The 22703-nt window shown below is 56.9% G+C and overlaps 1 protein-coding gene across 2 annotated transcripts in view; it reads right to left on the bottom strand.

Annotated features, from left to right (window-relative positions):
• Positions 1-22703, bottom strand: part of ZC3H3 (zinc finger CCCH-type containing 3) — a 52279-nt gene that overhangs the window by 7235 nt on the left and 22341 nt on the right. The window contains exons 5-9 of one of the 2 annotated variants that reach the window (XM_045297946.1): positions 14100-14257; positions 10802-10844; positions 10565-10726; positions 10405-10474; positions 8953-9084 (exon numbers count right to left, since the gene is read on the bottom strand). In XM_045297946.1, the coding sequence (XP_045153881.1) occupies positions 8953-9084; positions 10405-10474; positions 10565-10726; positions 10802-10844; positions 14100-14257 (565 nt within the window). The remainder of the gene's footprint in view (positions 1-8952; positions 9085-10404; positions 10475-10564; positions 10727-10801; positions 10845-14099; positions 14258-22703) is intronic. The other variant, XM_045297972.1, reaches the window with a different exon arrangement.

Raw genomic sequence — 22703 nt, 5'->3', positions numbered from 1 at the left:
GAGAACTAGAAAGGCGAGGCTCACCGAGCCATTTATCTCTCTGCCCTTCAGTTAACCCCACATGTGTTTATCGGCCAGGTTGGCACAATAAACTGTAACTATCTCAATGATCTCCATGTAACCCCTCCCTGGAGGATGTATAACTGAAAGGTGGGTGAAGGGAGACATCGGGCAGTGTAAGACATGACATAATAATAATAGTTTATAAATTATCAAGGGTTCATGAGGGAGGGAATGCAGGGAGGGAGGAGAAAAAGTGAGGAGCTGATGCCAAGGGTTCAAGCAGAAAGCAAATGTTTAGAGAATGATGATGGCAACAAACGTACAAATATGTGTGATACATGTATATTTGTATGTATGTATGGATTGTGACAAGAAGTATACAAACCCTCAATAAAATGATTTTTTTAAAAGACTGTGCCTTAAAAATAAAAAAAAAATAAATAAAAAAAATAAAAGAACTCGAGGGAACGGTGGAACACACCCAGAGAAGACAGAGAGGGTAAAACCCAAGCAGAAATGAGTGAAAAGGCAAAAATACAGTAGATATCAAGGGAGCCAAATACTGGTTTTTGGAAAATGTTAATAAATCTAAATTCACCCGGGAAGACTGCAGCCCAGAACTAGAGGGAAGGGACCCATACGACGGCGGGAGGAGTGACACGACTGGAGGCAGGAAAACGATACACCAAACCCACCGCTGTCAGCCGGTTCCAACTCACGGGGACCCACAGGACCGAGCACCACTGCCCCACGGGGTTTCCCAGCCTGCGGACCATGACGGGAGCAGACCACCTCATCTCTCTCCTGAACAGCTGTTTGTGAGTCTGAACCGCCGACCTCATCGTTAGCAGCCCAGAGCTCAGCCTGCTCCATCGGGTGCCCATCAAGATGACAGGAAGAACAAGCTTTATGCCAGTAAATGTGGAAACACTGGTGAACTTGACCAAATGTAGGGGAGGGGTCGGCAGGTAAGACAAAAAATAAACTGGAATGTTCCCATAACCACCGAGGAATTGCAATCCGTATTGACAAAACTAAAGGCAGCCCCAGCTCCTTCGGTTTACTGTCCCAAAACGTAGAGTCCCCATCCCACACTGTCCTCAGACAGACAAACAGAGAGCTTCTGACGTCAGCTGACAGGCCAGCAGCATCGTGAGGCCAAAGTCAAAGCCAAAGCCTGGCCAAGACCGTGATAAGGGCCCCCAGGGCAGTCTGTGCAGCGCGCAGGGAGGCAGAGGTCCCAGCCCAGCCAGCTCTGCCATGACGACCACCAGTGGGAGGGAGCATCCCGGAGCCCGGGGAATGGACTGAGAGGAAAAGGGGCTTTACGAAGGCCTTGAACACCAGGTGGGGCTGGGTCCACCTCAGGAGGGCAAGGTGGGTTTCATGTCATGAAATCGGTGGACAGACATCAGCACATTACCTGGCAGAAAGAGGGGCCTTTCTGAGGCACCACCCCATGAGATGTGAAAGAAAGTGTTGTGTCTTCACCATCCACCCAAAGGCACGAGCTCACCCAGAGACCACTTAGCAAACTTGTGATAGAAGGGTTCCCTGGCCTGGAAGAAAGAGGTTCCCCAGAGAACCTTCCAGAAAGCATAACAGGTCAAGGGGAAAGTCTGGAGGCATGGCCACACACTTTGCCTGGTGTGTGTACTAGCATCAGTGCTGGAAGAAGCAAAAAAAGAAAGAATAAAAAGCATTCAGACTCAAAGGAAAAAGAAAGCTATCATTATTTGAAATGATAGGATTGTTTCTACAGGGAAAAAAAAATCCTGTCTAAAGAAGTATGTACATATAACCTCCTCCCTGGGGGACAGACAACAGAAAAGTGGGTGAAGGGAGACATCAGACAGTGTAAGACATGACAAAATAATAATAATTTATAAATCATCAAGGGTTCATGAGGGAGGGGGGAGTGGGAAAAATGATGATCTGATATCAAGGGCTCAAGTAGAAAGGAAATGTTTTGAGAATGATGATGGCAACAAATGTACAAATGTGCTTGACACAATGGATGTATGTATGGAGTGTGATAAGAACTGTATGAGCTCCCAATAAAATGATTTAAAAGAGAAAAAAGAAAGAAACTAGCCAATCAGCTAGCACCCATGGACATGGAAGCTTCACTAAACCATGAGTGGGAAGGAATCTCTCCTGCGTGTGAACATTTCTGTATTATTCATCTACACATTCTTTGTGTCTATCGGCTATGTCAAAGAGTGCACACACTGCCAACTTGTGACAATATGGAAGAGCTCTATGGAAGAGCTACTTATGCTGCATACGTTGAACTGGATCCTGACACATACTTATTTAGAACAAGCAAAAGCTTCTCCGGCTACATAAAATTTAATATTTGCAAAAAAAAGAAAAAGAAATAAGAAGAAGTAAAGTATGAAGGCCATGTTTCATCAAGGGAGATATCATACTGACCAAGAGCCAAACAGAGACTCTGGAAAGTGAGGGGGCAGGGGAGCTAACAGTGAGTGCAAGAAAGAGGAAAATGCTCTAAAACAGATTGTGGTGGTGACTGACTGTGCTGTTCTTCTCGGTGGGAGTAAACGACTGAATTATAGGATATGTGGGTTATGGGCCAGGGCAGCTGCTTACAAAGAAAAACAGTCCATTGGAGAGACCTGATAAGAGACCTAAATTGTAGAGGGAAGGGGAGAGGAGGGCGAGGAGAAGGGGGATCGATCGCAATGATACTGCCTCTCGGCCCGGGGCAAACAACAGAAACGCAGGCGAAGGCAGAAAGCAGAGGGTGTCGTACATGGAAATGAACATAATGGCTCAGTTATCAAGGGCTCACACGGGTGGAGGGAGGGGAAAGTGAGGAGCTGATACCAAGGGCTCTGTAGAAAGAATGCTTTGGAGAAGATGATGGCAACAGATGTACAAATGTGCTCGATACAGTGATTTATTAAAAGTAATACACACTGAGTTGGCACATGAAATAGTAAATGCAGAGCCCAGCAGAAGCATGCTGAGAAAGGGCAGTGATGGCACCGTGAGCCCCACCTAGAGAAGCACAGGGCGCCCTCCGTGAACCCACAGGCGCGCAGGTCCGAAAGGGAGCGGGAAAACAAAGATTAAATAACCGCTGACATTTGACCAAAATTTCTGAAAAACAACAGTCATCTTACTACAGCTCCAAGAAGTTTAATGAACTCCAAGTGGGATAAATGCAGAATTCTATGCCCAGGTCTCTCTCAGAAATAATGCTGAATGCCAAAGACAAGGAGACAATTGTGAACGCAGTAAGGAAAACAGTGAAGTGGATGCAATGGGACCCTGGTAAGCTTCACAGCCGCCGTCTCAAGTTACAGACATGGCAGCCAAGGTGCCAGAGGCGTCCAGTCCACAAAGACTCTCACAGGCAGCAGAGGTGCCTTCCAAAGGAAGTGGACGAGCAAAGCCGTGTCCACACAAACAAAACCGGAACCTGTTGCTCTCAGACCTACCTGGCCAGAAGGAGCACAGCAGGTCCTTCAGACTGAAAGCCAGTGGCCCCAGGCAACAACGGGTTGACAGGAGACACAAACTGTGTCTGTGGGAAAGGTCACTATGCAATTACGAAAGGCGGTGTGAATGCACATTTCTCTCCCTCATCGCTGCATGGACCTGAAGCATCGTGACGCAAAACACTATGCAGAGCAATGCCACGGTGGACGAGGTCGGGGACCATGAGGCGAAGATGGGGAGGGCCGCAGAGCTGTGCTGGTGCGCAGCAACAGCAGCTGGTGGTGACCCAGGCCCCAGGAACGAGGGAGGAGGATGGCGAACGTAGTGAACTCTGCAGCCACACGGAGCTTTCCATTCTCCCGCCGTCCGGAGTCGCCAGTTGGCTCCCACCACGGTGACCGACCCCAGGAGAAGCTGAGCTGGGCTCTACCCAGCCCCGTGTCCGCCTCACGAGGGATGCCCTATCGTTGCAGCCACTGTGCCTGTCCTGTCGAGAGCCACCTCTTTCTCGCTGACCCTCTACTTGACCCTCTACTAAACTGGTCCTCCCTGACAGCACGTCCAAAGTACAGGAGACCGAGGGTCGCCGTCCGAGCCCCTGGGGCGCATTCTGGCTGGACTTTTGCCAAGACAACTTTGTCTGTTTTCTTCTAGGCCATTGCTCGCTCTTGCTCTCTCTCTCTCTCTCTCTCTGAGTCGATGTTACTCATAGCATCCCTACGGGCAGGAGAAAAGGCTAGTGGAGAGCTCATGTGTTTCCTGAGGATTCGCACTGTCCATGTGTGGCTGCAATCCAACGTGTAACCTGCGAAGCCACCGGGGCTCTGAGACCATGGTGCCCAACACTCAAAGACTTTCTTCTCCGTCGTCCTGCTTCCCCACGCACACGAGGCGACTGAGACTCCCCTGGTCTGGGCCAGGGGCACCATGCCCTGACATGGAGACGAGGTCTGCACGGTGACTAGCCAGGCCCCAGCCCTCGCCCATCTCTGACGCCGTTTCCCTGGTGTCCTCTGTCTGTCCCGGGGTGACTAGCCAGGCCCCAGCCCTTGCCCATCTCTGACGCCGTTTCCCTGGTGTCCTCTGTCTGTCCCGGGGTGACTAGCCAGGCCCCAGCCCTTGCCCATCTCTGACGCCGTTTCCCCGGTGTCCTCTGTCTGTCCCGGGGTGGCTGACAGGTCCGTGCGAGGACTTGTTTTCTTCATGCTGAGGGTGATCCAGACCGGGGCTGCGGCAGCAGGTACTGCAGGCCTGCTGCCCTTTCAGCAAGCACCGTCGTGCCGTCTGCCGTCACAGGTGGCGATCTTCTCCTGTGTCTTCAGTAGATACTCAGATATGCACACGATCCTCGGAAGGCACTGCCGGGTGTGTGGCAGTAATAACACAAAACCAGGGCGAGGAAGGAGAGCTCTGTAAGAGTACTGTCTCTACACCTCACTAGCTATATAGCAGCTGCCAGGAACACGTGGATTCATGCTCAATGTCAAGAAAAGCAAAACCCTAACAGCTAGACCAAGAGGCACCATCATGATCAATGGAGAAAAGGTTGCCGTTGTCAAAGACGGGATCCACGATCAATGTTCACGGATGCACCAAGGAGCTCCAAAGCCATGTGGCACTGGGTAAATCTGTTTCAGGAGACCTCCTTAAAGTATGGAAAAGCAAGGCTGTTACTTTGGGGGCTAAGATACAGGTATCAAAGTAAAAATGGGGGAAAAGATATATTGCAGAAACAACAATGATGAAGTAGCCATATTAATATCAGACAAAACAGCCTTAATTTTTTAAATGAGAGATAAAGAAGGGCATTTAATAGCAGGGTGACCCATGGCTGTTGTAACCTAACAAGAGAGGCCAAAATATGTGAAGCAGAAGGCAGACAGTACTAAAGGGGGAGATTCAATCACAAAAGTTGAAGACTTCAAATCTCTTTCTTTCAAAAAGTAAGGATCTAGAAGAATACCACAAGCCAGCAGCGTACTTCATTTTCTCAAATTCATGTGGAACATTTTCCAGAAAAGACTATGAACTAGACTTTATTGCAAAACAAGTCTCAATAAATTTAACTGAACTGAAATCTTGCAGAAGGTATTACCAAATTACAAAGTAAACATACAAATTAATAACAAGAATAAAATTGGGAAATTGAACAACACTCTAGTAAATAACATAATGGGCCAAAAAAGAAATCACTAAGATTATCAAATATTTTAACTGAATGGAGAAGATACAATCTACCAAAATGTATGGGATGCAGCTAAAGCAGTGTCTATAGGAAAATGTATACCTATAAATGCTGACATTAAAAAGATCTTAAACTGGTGGGGGGGGGGGGGCCGGGTAGGGCCTGGCCCCAACGGCTCAATGGAAAGTAAATGTATAGAAAAGAACGATGGCAATATTTGTACAAATATGTCAGATACAACTGATATATGGATTGCAACAAGAGTTGTAAGAGCCCCAATAAAACGATTAAAAAAAAGATCTTAAACAAACAACCAAAACTTCTACCTTAAGACATTGGGAAACCAGCAGACTAAATCCAAAGCAAGCAGGAAGAACACAATAAGGATTACAGCAGGGGGAACAAGAAAAGAGAAAAACTAGCAAAATTCAACAAAAAGTTTGATCTTTAAAAGTGATCGACAAAATTGGCAAATCTCTCATAAGACTGACCAAGGGTGGAGAGACAGAAGTCTCAAATTAAGGAAATCAGAAACGAAAAATGAGACAACATTCCCAACTCGGCAGTAGAGAAACACCATGAACAGCTGCGTGTGAAAAAACCAGACGACCTAGATGACACGGACAAACCCCCAGAAAGACACGCTTACGGACACTGACTCCAGGAGGAGAAAAGCTGAGCAGACATAACAAAAGATCGAAACTGTAACAAAAACCAAAAGGTGGAACTTTCCACAAAAGAAAGTCCAGGATTGGTCAAATGGCTGCCCTGGAAAAGAACATCGTGCATGCACAGAGTAGAGCATCTGCAGGAAGAGGACACCCCTGGCCAGATGGACGAGCTCACACTGCCCCCACTGTCAGGCCAGCACAGCCTGCGGGGCCACTGACAGGACGGGCTTCGCCGATGAATTCTACCAAATGTTTACAGAAGAAAGCATGCCCACCCCACCCCATTTCTTCTAAAAAATAAGAGAGGAAGAACACCGACCAGTCAATGAGAGGACAAATATTCCCATTTAAAAATGGACCAAGGATCTGAATAGGTGTTACACAAAATGGAGAAATAATTCCGAAGCACATCAGAGCACAGCATTCCAGTCCAAAACAATCCACTGCTAGCCAGTCGACGCCAACTTATAGGGAGGCTAACAGAAGGGTTTGCAGACCAAGTGTTTGTGGAAGCAGACCTTTCACCGTCCTGTGGAGTGACCAGAGGGTCTGAACCTATGACCTGACAGTTCGTAGTCCAACACAGCAGCACCAGGGCTCCTCTGGTCGGCCATTGGGGGCGTGTGAAATAAAGCCACAGGAAGAGCACTGAACACCACCAGAAAGGCTACCTTACAGTCCAAAGGCTGTAGCTACAGCCAGTGCTGGCCAGTGTGGCCATGAAAGCCTGCAGTCGTCCTTAGACCTGCAGAGATGCTGAGGCTGAGTTATTCAAGAGCAGTCTGACAGCTCCCCAAATGGTGCCACCTTGGTCATCACAGGACACGTGCCCAGAGGAAACCTCTGTCCATGTGTAGTAAGTGCCAGTGGCAGCATAACTCACCACTGCCAGGGCGGGGGCGCCCCGTGGTGCATGCAGGAGCAGAGAATGACAATGCCAGCGTCAGACCCGACGGCCACCCATGAAAGCGGAAATGGCGGATGAAGAGGACAGGCTTTTCTGTCAGCCATTCCCAGCCCCTCGTACTGCATGATGCTCGAATGGCGTGTAAACTATGCCCTGAATAACGTTCTGAGTTTCAAGCAGCAAAGCCAATCAACAGAGGACAGCTGGCGGGGAAAGGGGCAAGCATTCACTGACAGGGACAAATTAGGCCCTACCTCATACCAGGAAAAGAGCCTCCCCAGGTGCCGGTTCCCAGTGCTGTCCTGTGAATCCTCACGGCCACCTACCAGGGAGCTTCGTCTAAAACAGCACCTTTCCCTCAAGGGGGCACTGAGGCACAGATGAATTTGTCAGGGTTCTGGCAGCGCAAGGCTGGTCCCACCAAGCGGGCACACCAGGTGTGTGAGCGTGCCTGGGATCTGGGGTGGGAGGCTTCCTGAGCCCACCCCACAGGGGGACACAGAGGGGCTCTGTCTGACAAAACAGACACCCCAGGCAAAGCTGGCAGCAGTGACCTCAGGGGGCACAGAAGTCCTGCCTGCCTCCATCAGAGCTGTGCGTGGGGGGCATCCCAGCCTGGAAACTGGCCCCGGGCTGGAGCAAGGACCCTGGCCAGAGACATGGTCAGAGCATGCGGGAGGACAACCAGAGGCCCCTGAACAGGGCCTCTCCCACTCATCGTGAAAATGCCCCCACCTTTCTTTTTAAATGACCGTGGACACAGCTAGCCACACAGGAATTCCAGGAAGGCTGGGACAGTGTCCGCAGTATGGTGTGGACAGGCGTCAGTAGGGGGTGGCCGGCCGGGGAGGTCTCCACAGGGAGGCAAGCAGCCAGGCACTGTGACAGGCCCGCTCTGCCAGGCAGGGTTACCAATTTCACTTGATTCGGTGGAATATTCTAAACTCTCTGGGGCCCCTCTGAGGACTTCCACTTCACATGCCAGCATGATGACTCAGCACTTTTCTTATTATTTAGAGAACACAGTTAACTTAACCCTTGCCAGCCTGGGAGGGATCTGGCGTGCTCAGCGCTTTCCCATATATAATTACAAGCTGCTACCCATCACGTGGGGTGGGGTGGGGGGGGCACACGCCACGCCAACACGCCAAAAGGGACGCAGTAAGCACTTCCTCAGAGGCATTTTTGTTTCAAAGGGAATATTGTATGGGAATGATCCCAGGCCTCAGTCCCAGGGCCCCTCACCTGGGCTGGGGTCTGAGGTCGCCCCACCCTCCAATGGGAGGGTCAGCCAGCTGGGCAGCACACAGACAGCCTCTCCAACTCTCAGCAGGCCTCTCAGGGTGGCAGACCTCCAGCCCCATCGTCTCCTCTCACTCACAGCTGGGAGGTCCGCCTGCCCTGCCAGCCCGAGCAGCCCTCCCTGCAACAGGCACCCAGCACACACCCTGGCCACAGCCTCTTCCCTTGGCCCCTTGGTTCCCAGCCAGGAGTAGAAATTTAGGGGGCAGGTCCTGGCTTGTCAACAAGGGTTGTTCATGTTCCCCAGTTGCTACCCCCGGCCCTGGGGTCCCTCTCCTGTACCCTGTCCCTTCCCAAGCCCCTCCATTCATGTGAGAGGTGGGGAAGATAGGGCCAAGCTCAAAGTCCATCCACCGGCCCACCCCCACCCCCACCCCCACCCCCACCCCGCCCCATTGGTCTGTCAGGGCCCTCACCTTACTGCCCAGTGGGCAGTAGCCCTGGAGGAAGTCCTTGCAGACCTCGGCCTTGCGGGATACGTAGACGTGGCTATACGGACAGTTGCTGTTGCTGCAGATCCCCTTCAGGAAATAGGAGCACACTGGCATCTGGGGGAGGGGAGGTACACGGGGGAGAGGTGTTACAGTGGGGGAAGGGCATTACATGAAAGGAGGGGTGTTACACAGGGGCGAGGGAGTGTTACACAGGGGAAGGGGGTTACACAGCAGGTAGGGAGGGGTGTTACAGGGGGGAGGGTGTTACACGGGGGGAGGGATGTTGTGTTACATGGGGGAGGGGTGTACACATGGGGAGGGCAAGGGGGTGTTACACAGGGGTGAGAGGGACCCTCACACAGGTATGTGGGACAGACTGACATGCGGGAGTGAGGCCACCACCCCACACAACTTGCACCCCAGGACCAGGCTGCTGCCAGCTCAGGGGGAGAACCAGCCTGGGCAGTTTCCACAGGGCTCAGGTCCCCCCAGACACCTTTCTGGGCCTGACCTCTGAAAAAGGGCCCAGCCTGCCAGCACGGGGTTCCCCATTCGCCAACCCTCGCAGACCCAGGCCCCAGAGAGGGGCCAGCTGTGTGAGGGTCTCTGCCTCTGCCCCTGCCCCGCCCCTCCATAACCCAAGGGCCCCTGGCATCAGCACCGCGGGTAGGGGCCCTGGTCCGGTGGTCCCCTGTCCACCCCAGCTCAGGAGGGGCAGTGTGGGTGGGAGGGGGGTCGTGCACGGGGGCCAGGGGCGGGGAGGCAAAAGTACAAAGGGCGATTTGCGGCCGCGTTTTAATTGTCTGGTAACGGAGGCCACGAGGGGAGCGGGCAGGCGCCTGCTGGCGGTTCCCTTAATACGCTTTTTGATATAGAGCCCAAATTAGCGCTAATAAAAAGGGGCAATAACGCCGACCCCCTCCCCCGCGGGGGCCCCTCCTGCTGTCGGAGTGGGGCCATTATGGAGAGGAAACCGGCTCTCGTTTCAATTAACCTCGTTCGCACCCACCCCGGCCACACAAATAACAATAACATTCAGTCAGCCCACGCGATGTGCCGCTGGAGCCGCGGCTAATGAACCCGGAACTCGACGTGAGCCTCCAAATGGCTCGCAGCGGAGCTCTGCGGCCGCTTGATTAGGGAGAAAAATGCTGATTCTCCTCAAGCTCCTCAAGGGGAAAAGCTGTCGGAGCAGCAGCAGCCTCTGGCCTTCCAGGGCCGCCCCTCTGGCCGCAGAGGTCATCAGATGGCCCAGGGGTGCAGTCACTGGGGCCCACACCCCTCACCCAGGGAGCCCAGGTTCAAAGCTCAGCTCTCTGGATGACCCCACCTGCTGCAAGTGCAGGGGAGTCGCTGACCCCATGGGGTGCAGGCAGGCTGCTGGGGGAGGGTGGGAGTGGGAGAGGAGGGGGAGGGGGCTGGGGAGGCACTGACCTTGTCTTTGGAGACGTGGTGGGAGAAGGGGCAGGTCCCATCTGTCTTCTTGCAGGTGCCCCGGAGGAACCTGTGGTGAGGAGGGGCAGGGGATGAGAGGCTGGGATGGGTACCGAGGGGAGGGAGGGGAGGGATGAGGGCAGGCTGGGGAGGGAGGCACCTGGTGCACACAGCGACCTTCTCAGGGTCATGGATGTAGGGACAATGCTCCCCGCGGCTGCAGCGACCAAAGCGGTTGTAGTAGGTGCAGTACTCTGCCCGAGGCTCCCTCCTCTTCTGCCGGGCCTGGCGGAGGATGGCCAGGCTGCGCTGCACGGCCCTGCTGCACACAGGGAGGGGCGCGTGAGCCCGGGCAAAGGGGCGCCCCCTCACCCTCGACCCCACTCCAGGTGCCTACCTGGCCAGGGAGCGGCTGGAGCTGCTGGCTGGCTCCCAGCGGCCTGTGAAGGGAGGGATCTGGTCAAGCCAAGCCCATGGCCAGGCTGCCACCCCATGACACCTAGCTCCCCAGATCCTGGGCTTCCACGTGTTGTCCCGCCCAGTGGCCAAGGCCTTCCTGATGACCTCTGGCTGCCTCCAGGGCCCTCAGTCTGTGTCCAGCCCCCGTGGGCTCAACCTCAAGGCTCACTCCTGCGTCGAGTGGATTCCACTCACGGTGGCCCTGTGAGGACGCTGCAGGCAGGGCAGAACTGCCCCTGCGGGCTTCCCAGGCCATAACACTTTATGGGAGCAGAATGCTTGTCTTTCCCCCAGGGAGCGGCTGGCGGGTCCAAAGGCATCAGGCCCAGCCCTGTCCTCTAGGTCCCATCAGCCACCCCTGAGACTGGGAAGTGACAAGCCCTTGCATTCGGCCACTCCGCACTGTGCCTGCCTCCTTGTGCCAAGCCCCACTTTAAGCTAGGGCACGTGGGAGGACACCGGGCAGAGCCCTGCACTGGTGGCCACGTGCTCCAGGGCAGGACTTCCATGCCAAGGTCATGAACAACCCTCAAAGCCCATGCAGCAGAAGGAGCCCTGTCCCAGGTGGGCACAGCACAACACGGAAGGCGGGAGCATGGGTCATGCAGATGTCCATGGCCGGCCGGTTGGCAGGCTGCGTGAGCACCCTGTGGGTGAGTGAGGCGGCAGCAAGGCCCACCCGCCCCCTTTCTCATACAAACCAGATTCCCTACAGGCCACAGCTGGTAAGATGGGCGACCGAGCTGCCCTGGGGCAGTCCTGCCCCTTCAGGGGACCTAGTGCTAGAGCCCCCAGGTGGCTCCCCACCCTAGATCACAAAGTGCCTCAGGGCCAGCCCATCACACAACAGGCTGACAGCCCACACACTCAGACCAGCTGGATCTGCTCCCACCCACACACCTGTAGTACCCGGCATCTCTGAGCCCCAGGCCTGTGGCAGGTGGTGTCCACCTACCTCCTCACCCTCAGACCAACCACCCTAGGGACGGTGGGGGCTGCAGGTGGGGGAGCAGGGCCCAGGCTCCTGGGGAGGGCAGAGAACACCTGTATGCCAGCCTGTGTGGACAACCATGTGGACAGCATGGTTTTTCCAGGCTGTCCCCTGGGGCACCATAGCGCTACCTGCTCCTGGCAGGAGCCCAGGTGCTGCTCACCTGCCTGTGAGGACCAAAAGGGTGAGGGTGGCCCTTCCCTGTCTGCTCTGCATTGCAGGTGGGGCAGGGTTGACAGCATGGGACACAGGAAGGTGGTAGTGGGGGCTGACAGGCACCAGACAGTGCTGGAAGGTGGCAATGTGCATGTGGAATGGCTGAGAAGAGGCGGCAGTGATGGGAGCCAGAAGAGACAGACTGGCTCAGCCCAAATGACTGGCTGGCTGGAGGAAGAGCTGCCCCTCAGGCCAGAGCCTGCTGGGACAGTCCCCTTCTAGGCCCTCCACACCACCACTGCCCACAGGGCTCCTCTCCTTGGGTGACAGCAGGGTGAGGTGGTGACAGAGGTCCATCTTGTGTGGCCCTCATATTGACCCTGCAATCAGTCGCTGGGTGGGGAGACCTCACCCAGAACATGCAGGGCTGGGCCTCTGGGGGCACAGAAGGGGCCTGGGTGCTCTGCTCCACTGGAGAGCCTATGGGTGTCCAGGGGCCACCAATGAGCCTAGAGCCCCGGGAAGGAAGGGCCTGCAGGAGGGGCTCGAGGAAGCCAGCATCCAGGGCCCAGGGCTCCCTCCCCAGAGCCATGTGGGCAGTTGGCCTAGAAGGAAACAAGCTAGAAGGGTCCTTGGTGCCCTCAGACATCCTGCCAGGTGTCCCCACCTCAGCCTCACCCACCGCACAGCCCAGATGGAGAAGGCCGGACAGTGGGGGCACGGGGACATGACCGCCAGGGAGATGTCACACCCCACCTCCTGCCAAGCATCACGTCCTATGAGTGTGTCACTCAGGGCTCCGAAGAGCTTGATGTGCGGGGAGTGGAACCCACGTGCCTGGAGCAAGCTGGGAGCCCTGGAACACCAGGGGCGGTTACAGGGAGGCTCGGCCAGCACTCAGCTCCCAGCCTGCTCCCCACAGACTTCGATCACCACCACAGACACCAAGAGCAGGTCCAATGGCGCTCCTCCCAGGACCCCCCACACACACATCCACCTTCCCTCCTGGGGCTCCCTCCCTCCCCACCCCCTGTCCATTCCTCTACCCTCACACCCACCCTGCCAGGGCCATCCCCCCTGCTCCCAGGACATGCCCCCATTCCCTCCCTAGCAGCCCTATGTTCTCCCCCTCCCCAACAGGGCCTACCCTGTCATAGACCCACCTACCCCTCCCCGAGGATCCCAACCACCCTACAGTCTTCCCTGCTGCAGGACCTCCCCTCCCTCTCCTGCATGCCCCACGCCACCCAAGAGTGCAAGCTCCCCAGAGAGGCCTCTCGGGTGGCCAAGCCACAGTGCTGACGGAGGACATGGGAGCCGGGCTGCCACACACACCAGCACAGAGGGTTTGAGCTAGTCTGCCCCTGTTCCTCCTCCAGGACAGCCCAGCCTAGGGCCCAGAAGACAATGGTCACAGGCTCCCCTGGGCTGGCATGTGGTCACTGGCTGACACTGGCCAGTGCAGCCGCTGGGGACTCACACGGCATCTGTGCAGAGAAGGCCAGGTCACCACCCTCCTTGGGAGCCCAATCAGTCTGGGAAAGGGCTCCTGATGAGGGTGGGTGGGCCTAGATGGAAACACACGTCCTCTTCCTGTAGTTTGTACAGTCACTGCAGCAACACCCCTCCTCTCCCCCAGCTCCTGAGCTGCTGCAGCACAGGCAGCCAGGGGCAACGTAGCGATTACAGCAGTGCAGGGCCAGGTGTGCAGGGTGGGCTGTTACCGACCCTGGCACCGTCGACAGCGAGGGCCTCACATGGGGAGAGGGATGCCCCAGGCCATCTGTACCCCCATCCCCAAGGGCCTTCTGAGCCAGCTGGACCATGGGGACCCAGAAACCCGCCCACTGGGTTAGTCCCAGGCCCACATGTGGTCAGAAGGACTTTCAGGCTGGCTGGGCTGTGGCTCCTATGGAGAGACCCCAAGAAAGGCTCTTTGGGCACCAGGCTAACCTGGCCAGCAGGCGTGAGGGGCCCCAGGGGGCGGGGAGAAAGACATGTCCGGTGGCACTCCTTCCCGAGACCCAGCCCTGACCTGCCGTGGCTGCTCTGCCAGGTCAGCACCCCACCCCCACTGTTCAGCCCTCACCTGCACGGAGGCCCGAGGTCCTGGAGAGCTTGTTAGCCGACACCCGGTAGAGGACCCCTCCGATGCACCGGTAGCCCTTGTTCCGCCACTGGGGCGTGCTGGGTGGGGCTTTCCCCGCCCCGGTGCTTGCTGGGCGCAGGCGATTCAGCACCAGGGACCTGAGAGTACAGGACAACAGGAAAGGCCAGACAGACAGTGGTCAGCTGGGGAAAGACTCAGCCCACCCCTGCCAGCACCTCATACCAGGTGTTGCAGCCCCAGGTGGTGTTACTACACCCACCCACCAGGCTGAGGACACCCTTGAGTGGACGTCAGCTGGGGGCTGGTGGGCAGTCCCATCCTGACAACCTGAGGGGCCGCTGCTGGGTACGGGGTCCCTGGGCAGAGGCAGGGCAATCAGGCTGTGTGCTGGCAGACTCCCTTCCTGCCCCGGGAGGGTCAAGGTGTGTGTGGGATGCTACAGGTGCCATGTCCCTGGGGTCTCACAGGCCACAGTACTCTGGCTCAGGTACTGTGCTGAGGTCCCCCTCCAGAGGCACACAGATCCCCAATGCTACCAGCTGGTCAGCATAGCTGGGCGTGGAGGGGCGTAGCTCAGGAGGGCAGAGTGGTGGGCCAAAGGGCCCCTCCTGCAGTGAGCACCAGAAACAGAAACAGGTGTGGTCCATCTGTGTGTGAGCTGGGTAACCTCTGTGGGCCCTTGAGGACTCATAGGGGACAGCCTGTGCCCCAGAATTGGAGGGAGGGCCAAGCAGGGGGTGGGGGTCTAAGGGAATCCTGCTCCTACTCGCCGGCCCTGAGGGCAGTGCGGGGCCCCAGCCCCATTCTGTAGCATTGTCTCACAGACTGAATTGTGTCCCCCACAATGCGTGTCCACGTGGCTGCACAGTCATTCTCGGCAGCTAGAAAGTTCCATGGGCGTGGTGGGCAGTTCTACAGAGATGTGAGCTAACAATCTCCTGGCCCTCAATGTACACTGGGAAGCACCACCCTCACTCGAGGCACAGCCTGATCCAATGCCGGGCACCGTGCTGTGTGTGGCTTGCAGCCCCTTGTTGAAGTTGATGCCATCAGAGACGGAGGGCTCCCTGAACTGAGAACCTCCTAGACTGAGGGGACAGCTGATGCCATGGCACATGCCAGTCTCTGAGGTCCCTAGGCCCACAGGTGTGGAGTGGACCTCTCCCCTGGGCTTGACTTCAGCCTTCTCTGTTTGCTAAAACCATGCGAGAGAACTACGAGAAGCTATCAGGTCTGGAGGCACTCGGGTCACCAGCCTGAGCCACCACCAAGCTCACAGCTGCCACCCCAGGTGCAGTGGCTCCGCTCTCTCACCCCCACTCACTGTTGCCCATCCCACTGTCCCCTGCCAGCCCCAGGCCCTGGTGTGGTCCCTCATACCTAGTCCACTCAGCTAGGAGGCACGTCTCAAGGACCAAACCCCACCCCCCCAAAATTCCCACATCCCTGCCACTGACTAGATGCCAACTCCTTGGTGACCCTGTGGGTTTCTGAGACTGTAACTCTAGGGGAATGGAGCGCCCGGGTTTCTCGCACAGAGCAGCAGGTGATTTGCCATCGCTGAGCTTGCAGTTAGCAGCCCCACACCCCACTCCTGAGCCTACAGGGCTCCCTGTCTCAAGGGTCTGCCGCTCCATTAGTCTCCGATGCACACACCAACGAAGGAGCCCTGTGCTGCTCAGGGCTAGGCACTGGGCTGCTAACCTGCTAACCTCATGGCTGACGGTTCAGTCCACCAGCTGCTCTGCAAGCGCAGGATGAGGCTGTCTGCTTGGGCACACACTCAGCGTCAGAGGCCCGAGAGGGCTGCTGTCAACGGAACGGACTGGAAGGCAGTGGGTGTGGTTCAGGTTTCTCTGCTTCCTGCGGTGACTGTGTCCACCCCACCTTCTCTGCTGTGGGTTGGGCTGTGTCCCCAGAACTCATGGTGAAGTCCTGAGCCCGAGCACCTGTCATAGGTCATGATGGAGGGCCGAGCCCGAGCCCAACAACTGGTGTCTTCACACAAAGACATGGCTTGGGCCCTGCCGTGGGGAGACAGCCATGAGACAACGCAGGCAAGAGAATGGAATGGGGCAGACACTAGCCAGATGCCAGCAACACTCAGGGGTGGGGACTGGGAGACAGAGCAGGAGCTGGCCCTGCCCATACCCTGGGGCCAGACACCTGGCCTCGGGGCTGAACTCAGGCCCTCCCAACAGCCCCTGGACTTGAGACAGTGAGACAAGTGGGTTAAGCAGGTGGTGCAGCCCTCTTGCCTCAGTGCCAGCCACCCACACCAGCATGCCGAGCAGCCGGGCACACAAGGGCCTGGGGGGGTTACAGTGGCACCGGGGGGGACTGCAGGGCAGGTGCCTCTGCCTGGTCTCCTCCATCCCCTCCACTGCCACCCCCTCCTACCCCCAACTGCCCTGTCCCTAGTGCTCCATCTTGCTCCAATGGCAGCACCTTTAGCTAAACGGGCGTCAAGCGTGGGGCGCATGGGGCGGGTGGGCACTGCCCCCTCAGATGCCTTGTAGCTCTTCACGGGCCTGGTGTCACAGTACTGCAGTAAATTGTCACCTAATGGAAAGGACGGCCTTTGGAAACGAACTGCATTGAGAATAGAGGATGAAATTAATGAGATAATCGCCGGGCCAAGGACCCATGCGCCCGCCTGCCCTCTCAGCGCAGGCCTGTAATTCCTTCTCTACAACGGGCCTCAGATCTAGACTTCTCCCATCCGTCCGCAGGCCAAGCCGCCAGGAAATTTCATTAGCGCGGGGAAATAGGAAAGGTATTAAGCGTGGATAATGAAGGGCAGGGAGGGACCGGCACTCTGAGACGGTCTTCTTTCTCGCCTTTGTAATGGGTGCCGTGAACTCTCTCTTCAAATCCATTCCTAATCCATTTGAAATACTACAGCAAATTATCTCTCCCTCAGCCCGAAAGCGGCCAGCCAATTTACTCCGAATAGAAGTGACAATGAACCAGAATTTATCACCATAACCTTGACTACACGGGGTGAGGGCTGGTCCTCCCCTCAGCCCAGTGGGGGCACCAAGGACGGGTGGGGAGCCGCCAACGCAAGGACCGACGCCACTCTGTCGGCTGAAAGGCCAGCGCATAGGGATGCTCAACTGTCCACACAGTGGGAGTGTTTGGATGGTGGAGGTGCCGAGTCGAAAGCCTGGCCAGCAGCCACCCCACAGGGCCTCAGGACAGACAGGCATCCCCAGGACAGAGGGGTATCCCCAGGACATTGGGGCTTCTAACCAGAGGGTGCCCCAGGGCAGGGCCCAGAGCTAAGAGGGAGAGGTGGCCCTGGACCCCACATTCAGCTTCCCGGGCCCTGGAAACCTCACTCACAACCCCTTCCCGGACATGCATGAGCACCTGTGAGCATGCATACATATAACACACAACATGCAAATGCAGGCTAACATATACTTCTACACTACATGCACTCTCTACACATGCTGTATGCATGTGTACACACTCACACATGTGCATACATACACCTGCATCTTGCCTGAGCATACATGCATGCAAGTGCAGCACACATGCACAGCGGACACATATACACCCTATACATCCATCTCATGTGTACACACACATATGCACACACACACCCCATGTGCCCAATGTATCCATACACATACAACATATGCACCTGTGCATGCACACATATGCTCCAAACACCCCACCCATGTATACATACACATGTGCATCCCACATATATGTACACACCCAACACACTTCATGCGTACACATCCACCCCACCCACCCTCACATACACACAGGCATACACCCAGGTGCAACGTGCTTGTACACACATGCATACCACACACACAGCTCAAGAGCACACACACCCATATGCACCTCATGTGTATGCACTTACACCCCACACGCACCTGTGTGCATACACATATCCCACACACATCACCTGTACACACATATGCCCTACCCTAACCTCACAGGTACGCACATACGCTCCACATGCACCTCACGTTTATGTACACACCCCATACTCACGTTATGTACGCACACACCACATACCATACATACACAGGTATATACATAGTAGATGCACATCATTCATACATATCTGTAAATCATACACACACTTTATGTATGCCCATATTCCATATTTAAACAAGTGTACATCACTCACATGCGCATCCACACGTACCCTGTATATATATACACATGTAAGCCCTATATACACCTCACTTGTACTCACACATCATCCCACATGCACTGTACATGTGCGCACATGCACCTCATACATCCCACATGCACTTTGCATGTGCACACAGTGCATGTGAGGTGAGGTATGTGTGTGCACACGCACCTCACATACATCCCACATGCACCAGTGCACATGCACATCCTGGGGTGACAGCCTCAGCACTGCATCAGCAAGGTCTCATCCATCAGACAAGGCACAAATGGGACACTCACTCTGTCCCCTCACTCTGCCCCTGCACACCCCTGCACAGGTTAGGTCTTACCTCATAGGGCTCAGAGCTTCCCCCACCCCACCCCCTGGGGTCTTGTGTAGGCCCCCTCAATGTTCCACTCCTACCCTGGGGATCCTGGTGCAGACTCTTTAGGGCAAGGGCAGCTCAGACACTAAGCACTAGGCCCCACCCAGGTATCCTGCCAGATCCCCAGAGAACCTGCTCTCTGTACCCCACCCAAGTTCCGCTTGGTCTTCCTGCCCCACCCCCAACAGAGCACTGCCAGTGGCTTTGTGTAAAAGCCATTTTAGATACCTTCCTGACCCCTTGACACCCCCACCCCAGCAGTTCCCTGGAGCCTCACACTGACCACTAATTCCGGCACACACAGGCTCCTCCCAGCCATGCCCTTGGGGAGTTCCCAGGACCAGTGGGCACGGGACACTGGGAGCCCCCTCCTGGAACAGCATGGTCCAGGGGCTGGAGCGCTGGACTGGTGACTGGTGCCCTGCCTGAGGGCCAGCAGGGGCATCCAGAGTTGGGAGCAGGGCGGGTTGACCCTGCTGCCCGCTCAGAACCACCACCCCGTGGCAGCACATGAGCTGGGGATGCAGGCACACAGCAGAGGGCCAGGCTGGTCAGGAGCGCCAGGCGCAGGGCAGGGGCAGGAGGGGTTCCCAGGCCAGGCTGGGGCTGCATATCCCTGGGTCTCAGCTGAGCATTTAATACAGAGCTGGAGTGGGAGGGGCCAGGGGAGTGGGAGGGAGCTAAGGTGGGAGAGGGTCATAGGGGTAGCAGCAGGGACAGGGTGGGAAGGGCTGGAGCATCCCCCAGGAGGGTGTGGGCGGAAGGTGAGTGGGTGTGAGCCAGTCTGGTGGCAGCCCAGGGCAGCTGCAGGGTGGACCACTAACACTGGCCGGCAGGTGTGGGGGCAGGGAGAGGGGGGAGGCTCCTGACACAGGACAGGCTGCCCACAGTTACTCTGGCAGGAGCCGGCAGAACAGGCGGGGAAGCATTTTTCAGGAAATGGAGCAGATTTTGTGAAGCCGCGAGCCGAGCAGGGCAGGGATGCGGCGTCAGCAGAAGAGGCTCGGCCCGAGGGAGGAGGCGCCGCGAATCCCCAAGTAGGTCAGGCGCTGAGCCGCCTCACCGTGACAGCCGCCCAAACTGCTTAAGTGGGCCTTTCCACCGGAAACGCTGCCGCCCCCCCTCCCGCACAGCTCGGCTGGGGGCGGGGCTGTGTGAGGTCGGCCTGTGTGCACGGTCATGTGCGCGCGCGATGGCGGGTGTGCAGACGTTGGGGTGGGACCGTGTGGCATGTGTGCAGGCTGAGTGTATGCATGTGTGCGCACAGCCCACCCTCAGCAGTCCTCCGCTGCTCTTAACATGCAGTCGAGCTGCCCAGCGGGACATGTACATGCGTGCATATGAGCAAGCGTGCGTCTGTGCCCTTGGCCTAGGGCTGGCCCCAGGCCCTAGAACAGAGGCATCTGGCCTGGGGGCGGGGGATAGGGGTGGGGTGGCTGTCAGGCATGCCCTTGCCGCCCAGGGACCCACCCAAGGGAAGCTTCGAGCACCTGTGGGAGCAATGTGTGTGTCCTCCTTGGGTACGAGACCCTCTCAGAGGGGAAATTGAGGCCCCGTGACTCCATAGAGTCCCTTCTCACCTGCCTGAGCCCAGAGCCTGCACCACAAAGAGGGGTCCCCCCCAAGTCTGCCGGTGACACCCCAAGAGCATGTGTCCCCACCCTGCTATTCTGGGGGCCTTTCACACCCAGAGAGTGGCTGCTCTTGTGGGCCATCCTGGCCACAGCTGTCCAGGGTCTGAGGCTCCTCGCCCATCTGGGCAGGAGCCCAGCAGCCAAGGGACCACTCAGTGAGCACATGCAGTAGGGCCACCTGCCTATCAGCAGCTGTACCAGCTTGGGTGGGCTGAGCCATGTGACGGAGACGTCCTGGCAAGAAACTGGGGAGGCTGAGGGGGAGGATGTGTCCAGGGTACACATGATCCAGCAATGTGCAGTATCCTGCTGCTGCCCCCCTCGGGCTGGCGTTTCATGTGGGAACATCCATCTGATCGGTATTTCGATCAATGGACGTATTACAAGCTTTCCCTTTAAGAGCCTAATAAACAACAAGATGGAATGTAAAATTCTCCATAAAATGACACTTAAAAAAATCCACTTCAGCTGAAGCTATTGGTGTTTGTACCTCCCCACAGAAAACAGGCACCAACGTGGGCCCAGCCCTGCTGGGGCGTTGGGGAGGGGGACGGCAAGAGCAGGTTCCCACCTCAGGAGCAAGTGTTCAGACTCGGGTAATAGAAAAACTCAGGCAACACAGGCTCTCTGAAACAGGGCACCACAAGCCCCCACCATGAAGACCAGAGGGTGCCCGGCCACAGCACAAGGTCCACAGGCCTGCAGCACCTCACACAGCTGAGCAGTCCTCAGTAAATGAGTCCACTCCCAGCGGGCACCGGGAATTTTCCCGCATGGCTCAGGCAGGGGCCAGGGGCACCTGGACCATGGGCCGAAGACAGGCGGCTGAGCGCCTATGTAGCAGACGCTGCTGGCCTGCTGGCCAGTGCCGCACAGTGGCCCCATGGCCATGAAGGAGTGGAACTAGGCGTACAGGGGGGTAACCACAGTATTAGAAGTCATAGCGGGGTGAAGCGTGGCCTCGGGCACTAGATGGCCACAGAAGGAGGGACACAATTGGTATCACTGAACTCCACGTGGAAGGGACTGTCACAGGTACCAGAGAGGGAGGTGCCACCACGCCAGGGCAAGCCGAGGTCCTATCATGTGACCCTCAGAAAAGCTGTGCAAAGGTCAGAGTGGGGCCCCCAGGTGGAGGTGGCTGAGGGAGCAGGTGTGGGCATAGGAAATCATGGGGGTGGGGGTGGAAGAGGGGCTAGACAGACAAACCCACAGGCAGGATGTCTCACCAGCTACCCTTCAGGAGGACAGACCCCACCCTGCCTGAAGAAGCAGTGCAGGCCCACCCCCGAGGGTACCCTGACTCCCAGCAGCCCTGGGGTTCCAAGCCAGCCTCATCTTTCTCTGGCAAGGCAGCTGGTGGGTTGGACATGCCAATCTGGCTGCCCACATCACCAAAGGCTCCTGTGCACAGCGACGTGTCGGACTCAAATACCAACAGGGTTCTGCACACAGCAAGGGGCCCCACAACCAACTGTGTCCCACTGCCTTCTCACCGGGGCAGCCAGCGCAAATCGAAGACCTGCAAACCTGGCGCTGGTGGACGCTGGTAGAAACAACCACACCCTGGGCTCTCAGGCACGGGCTGCCAGCCCAGCGCAGAGGTCCAAGTGAGCCGCTGGTCACGAGACCAACAGCGACGGGTAAGCTGACAGCTCCACGGCGGCGGCAGCGCACTAAGACCAGGGCTGCAGGGCGGGAACGCGGCCTGGATAGAGGGGCGCTTTCTATAGCCAGGCTGGAACCACAGAGGCCCCCTCCTCCGAGAAGCAGCCCAGTCCATGCAGGCTCCTCCTCGGGGTTGGAAGTCACACCGCGCCTCTGGGCGGGCGGGTCTAGGCAGGGCCAAGGACGCCCCCCCACCAGAGGACTCAATACCCAGGGCAGCGTGGGGCGGGGCGGAGGAGGGGGTGAAGGCGGGGCCGACAGGACGGGGTGGGGATGAAGGCGTGGCCGGCACGGCCCGCCCACCCCCACCCCGGCCCCAGCCCCGACCCCGCCCCTGGCCGGTCTGCTAGCCCAGGGGGCCGCTGTAATTCAGACTCCCCTGCCGATACTTGATGGCTTTCTTAATTCGGCTCCTGCTACTATTAATGTAGTTAATGTTGAGATTATATCTATTTTCCGGCGTCAGCGGTGATTTATCCCAGCCATTTTTCCGGTGCAAGCTCCCACGCTGTTAAATCAAGCGCCTTGCCAATTAAGTGCTGACTTGGGGAGTGGAGGCAATCTCCCGCAAATCACACCGCGCCGCGCAGACCTTGCTGACTTCGAGGAACAGGAAAGCACACAAGCCCGCCCCCAGCTCGCAGGGGGGACAGAGGTCACAGGGCTAGCTAACCAGACCTGGGAGCTGTGCCCCTCCCCCAGGGCCCAATAAAACAAAACAAGGCCGGGCGCCAAAAGCGGGGAGGGGGGGG

The sequence above is a fragment of the Echinops telfairi genome, unplaced genomic scaffold (genome assembly GCF_000313985.2).
Source record: "Echinops telfairi isolate 266 unplaced genomic scaffold, ASM31398v2 ScPeMD7_1;HRSCAF=3_0, whole genome shotgun sequence".
NCBI lineage: Eukaryota > Metazoa > Chordata > Mammalia > Afrosoricida > Tenrecidae > Echinops > Echinops telfairi.
Note: the sequence above shows the minus strand (reverse complement) of the source record. Positions and strands in the feature narration are given on the sequence as shown.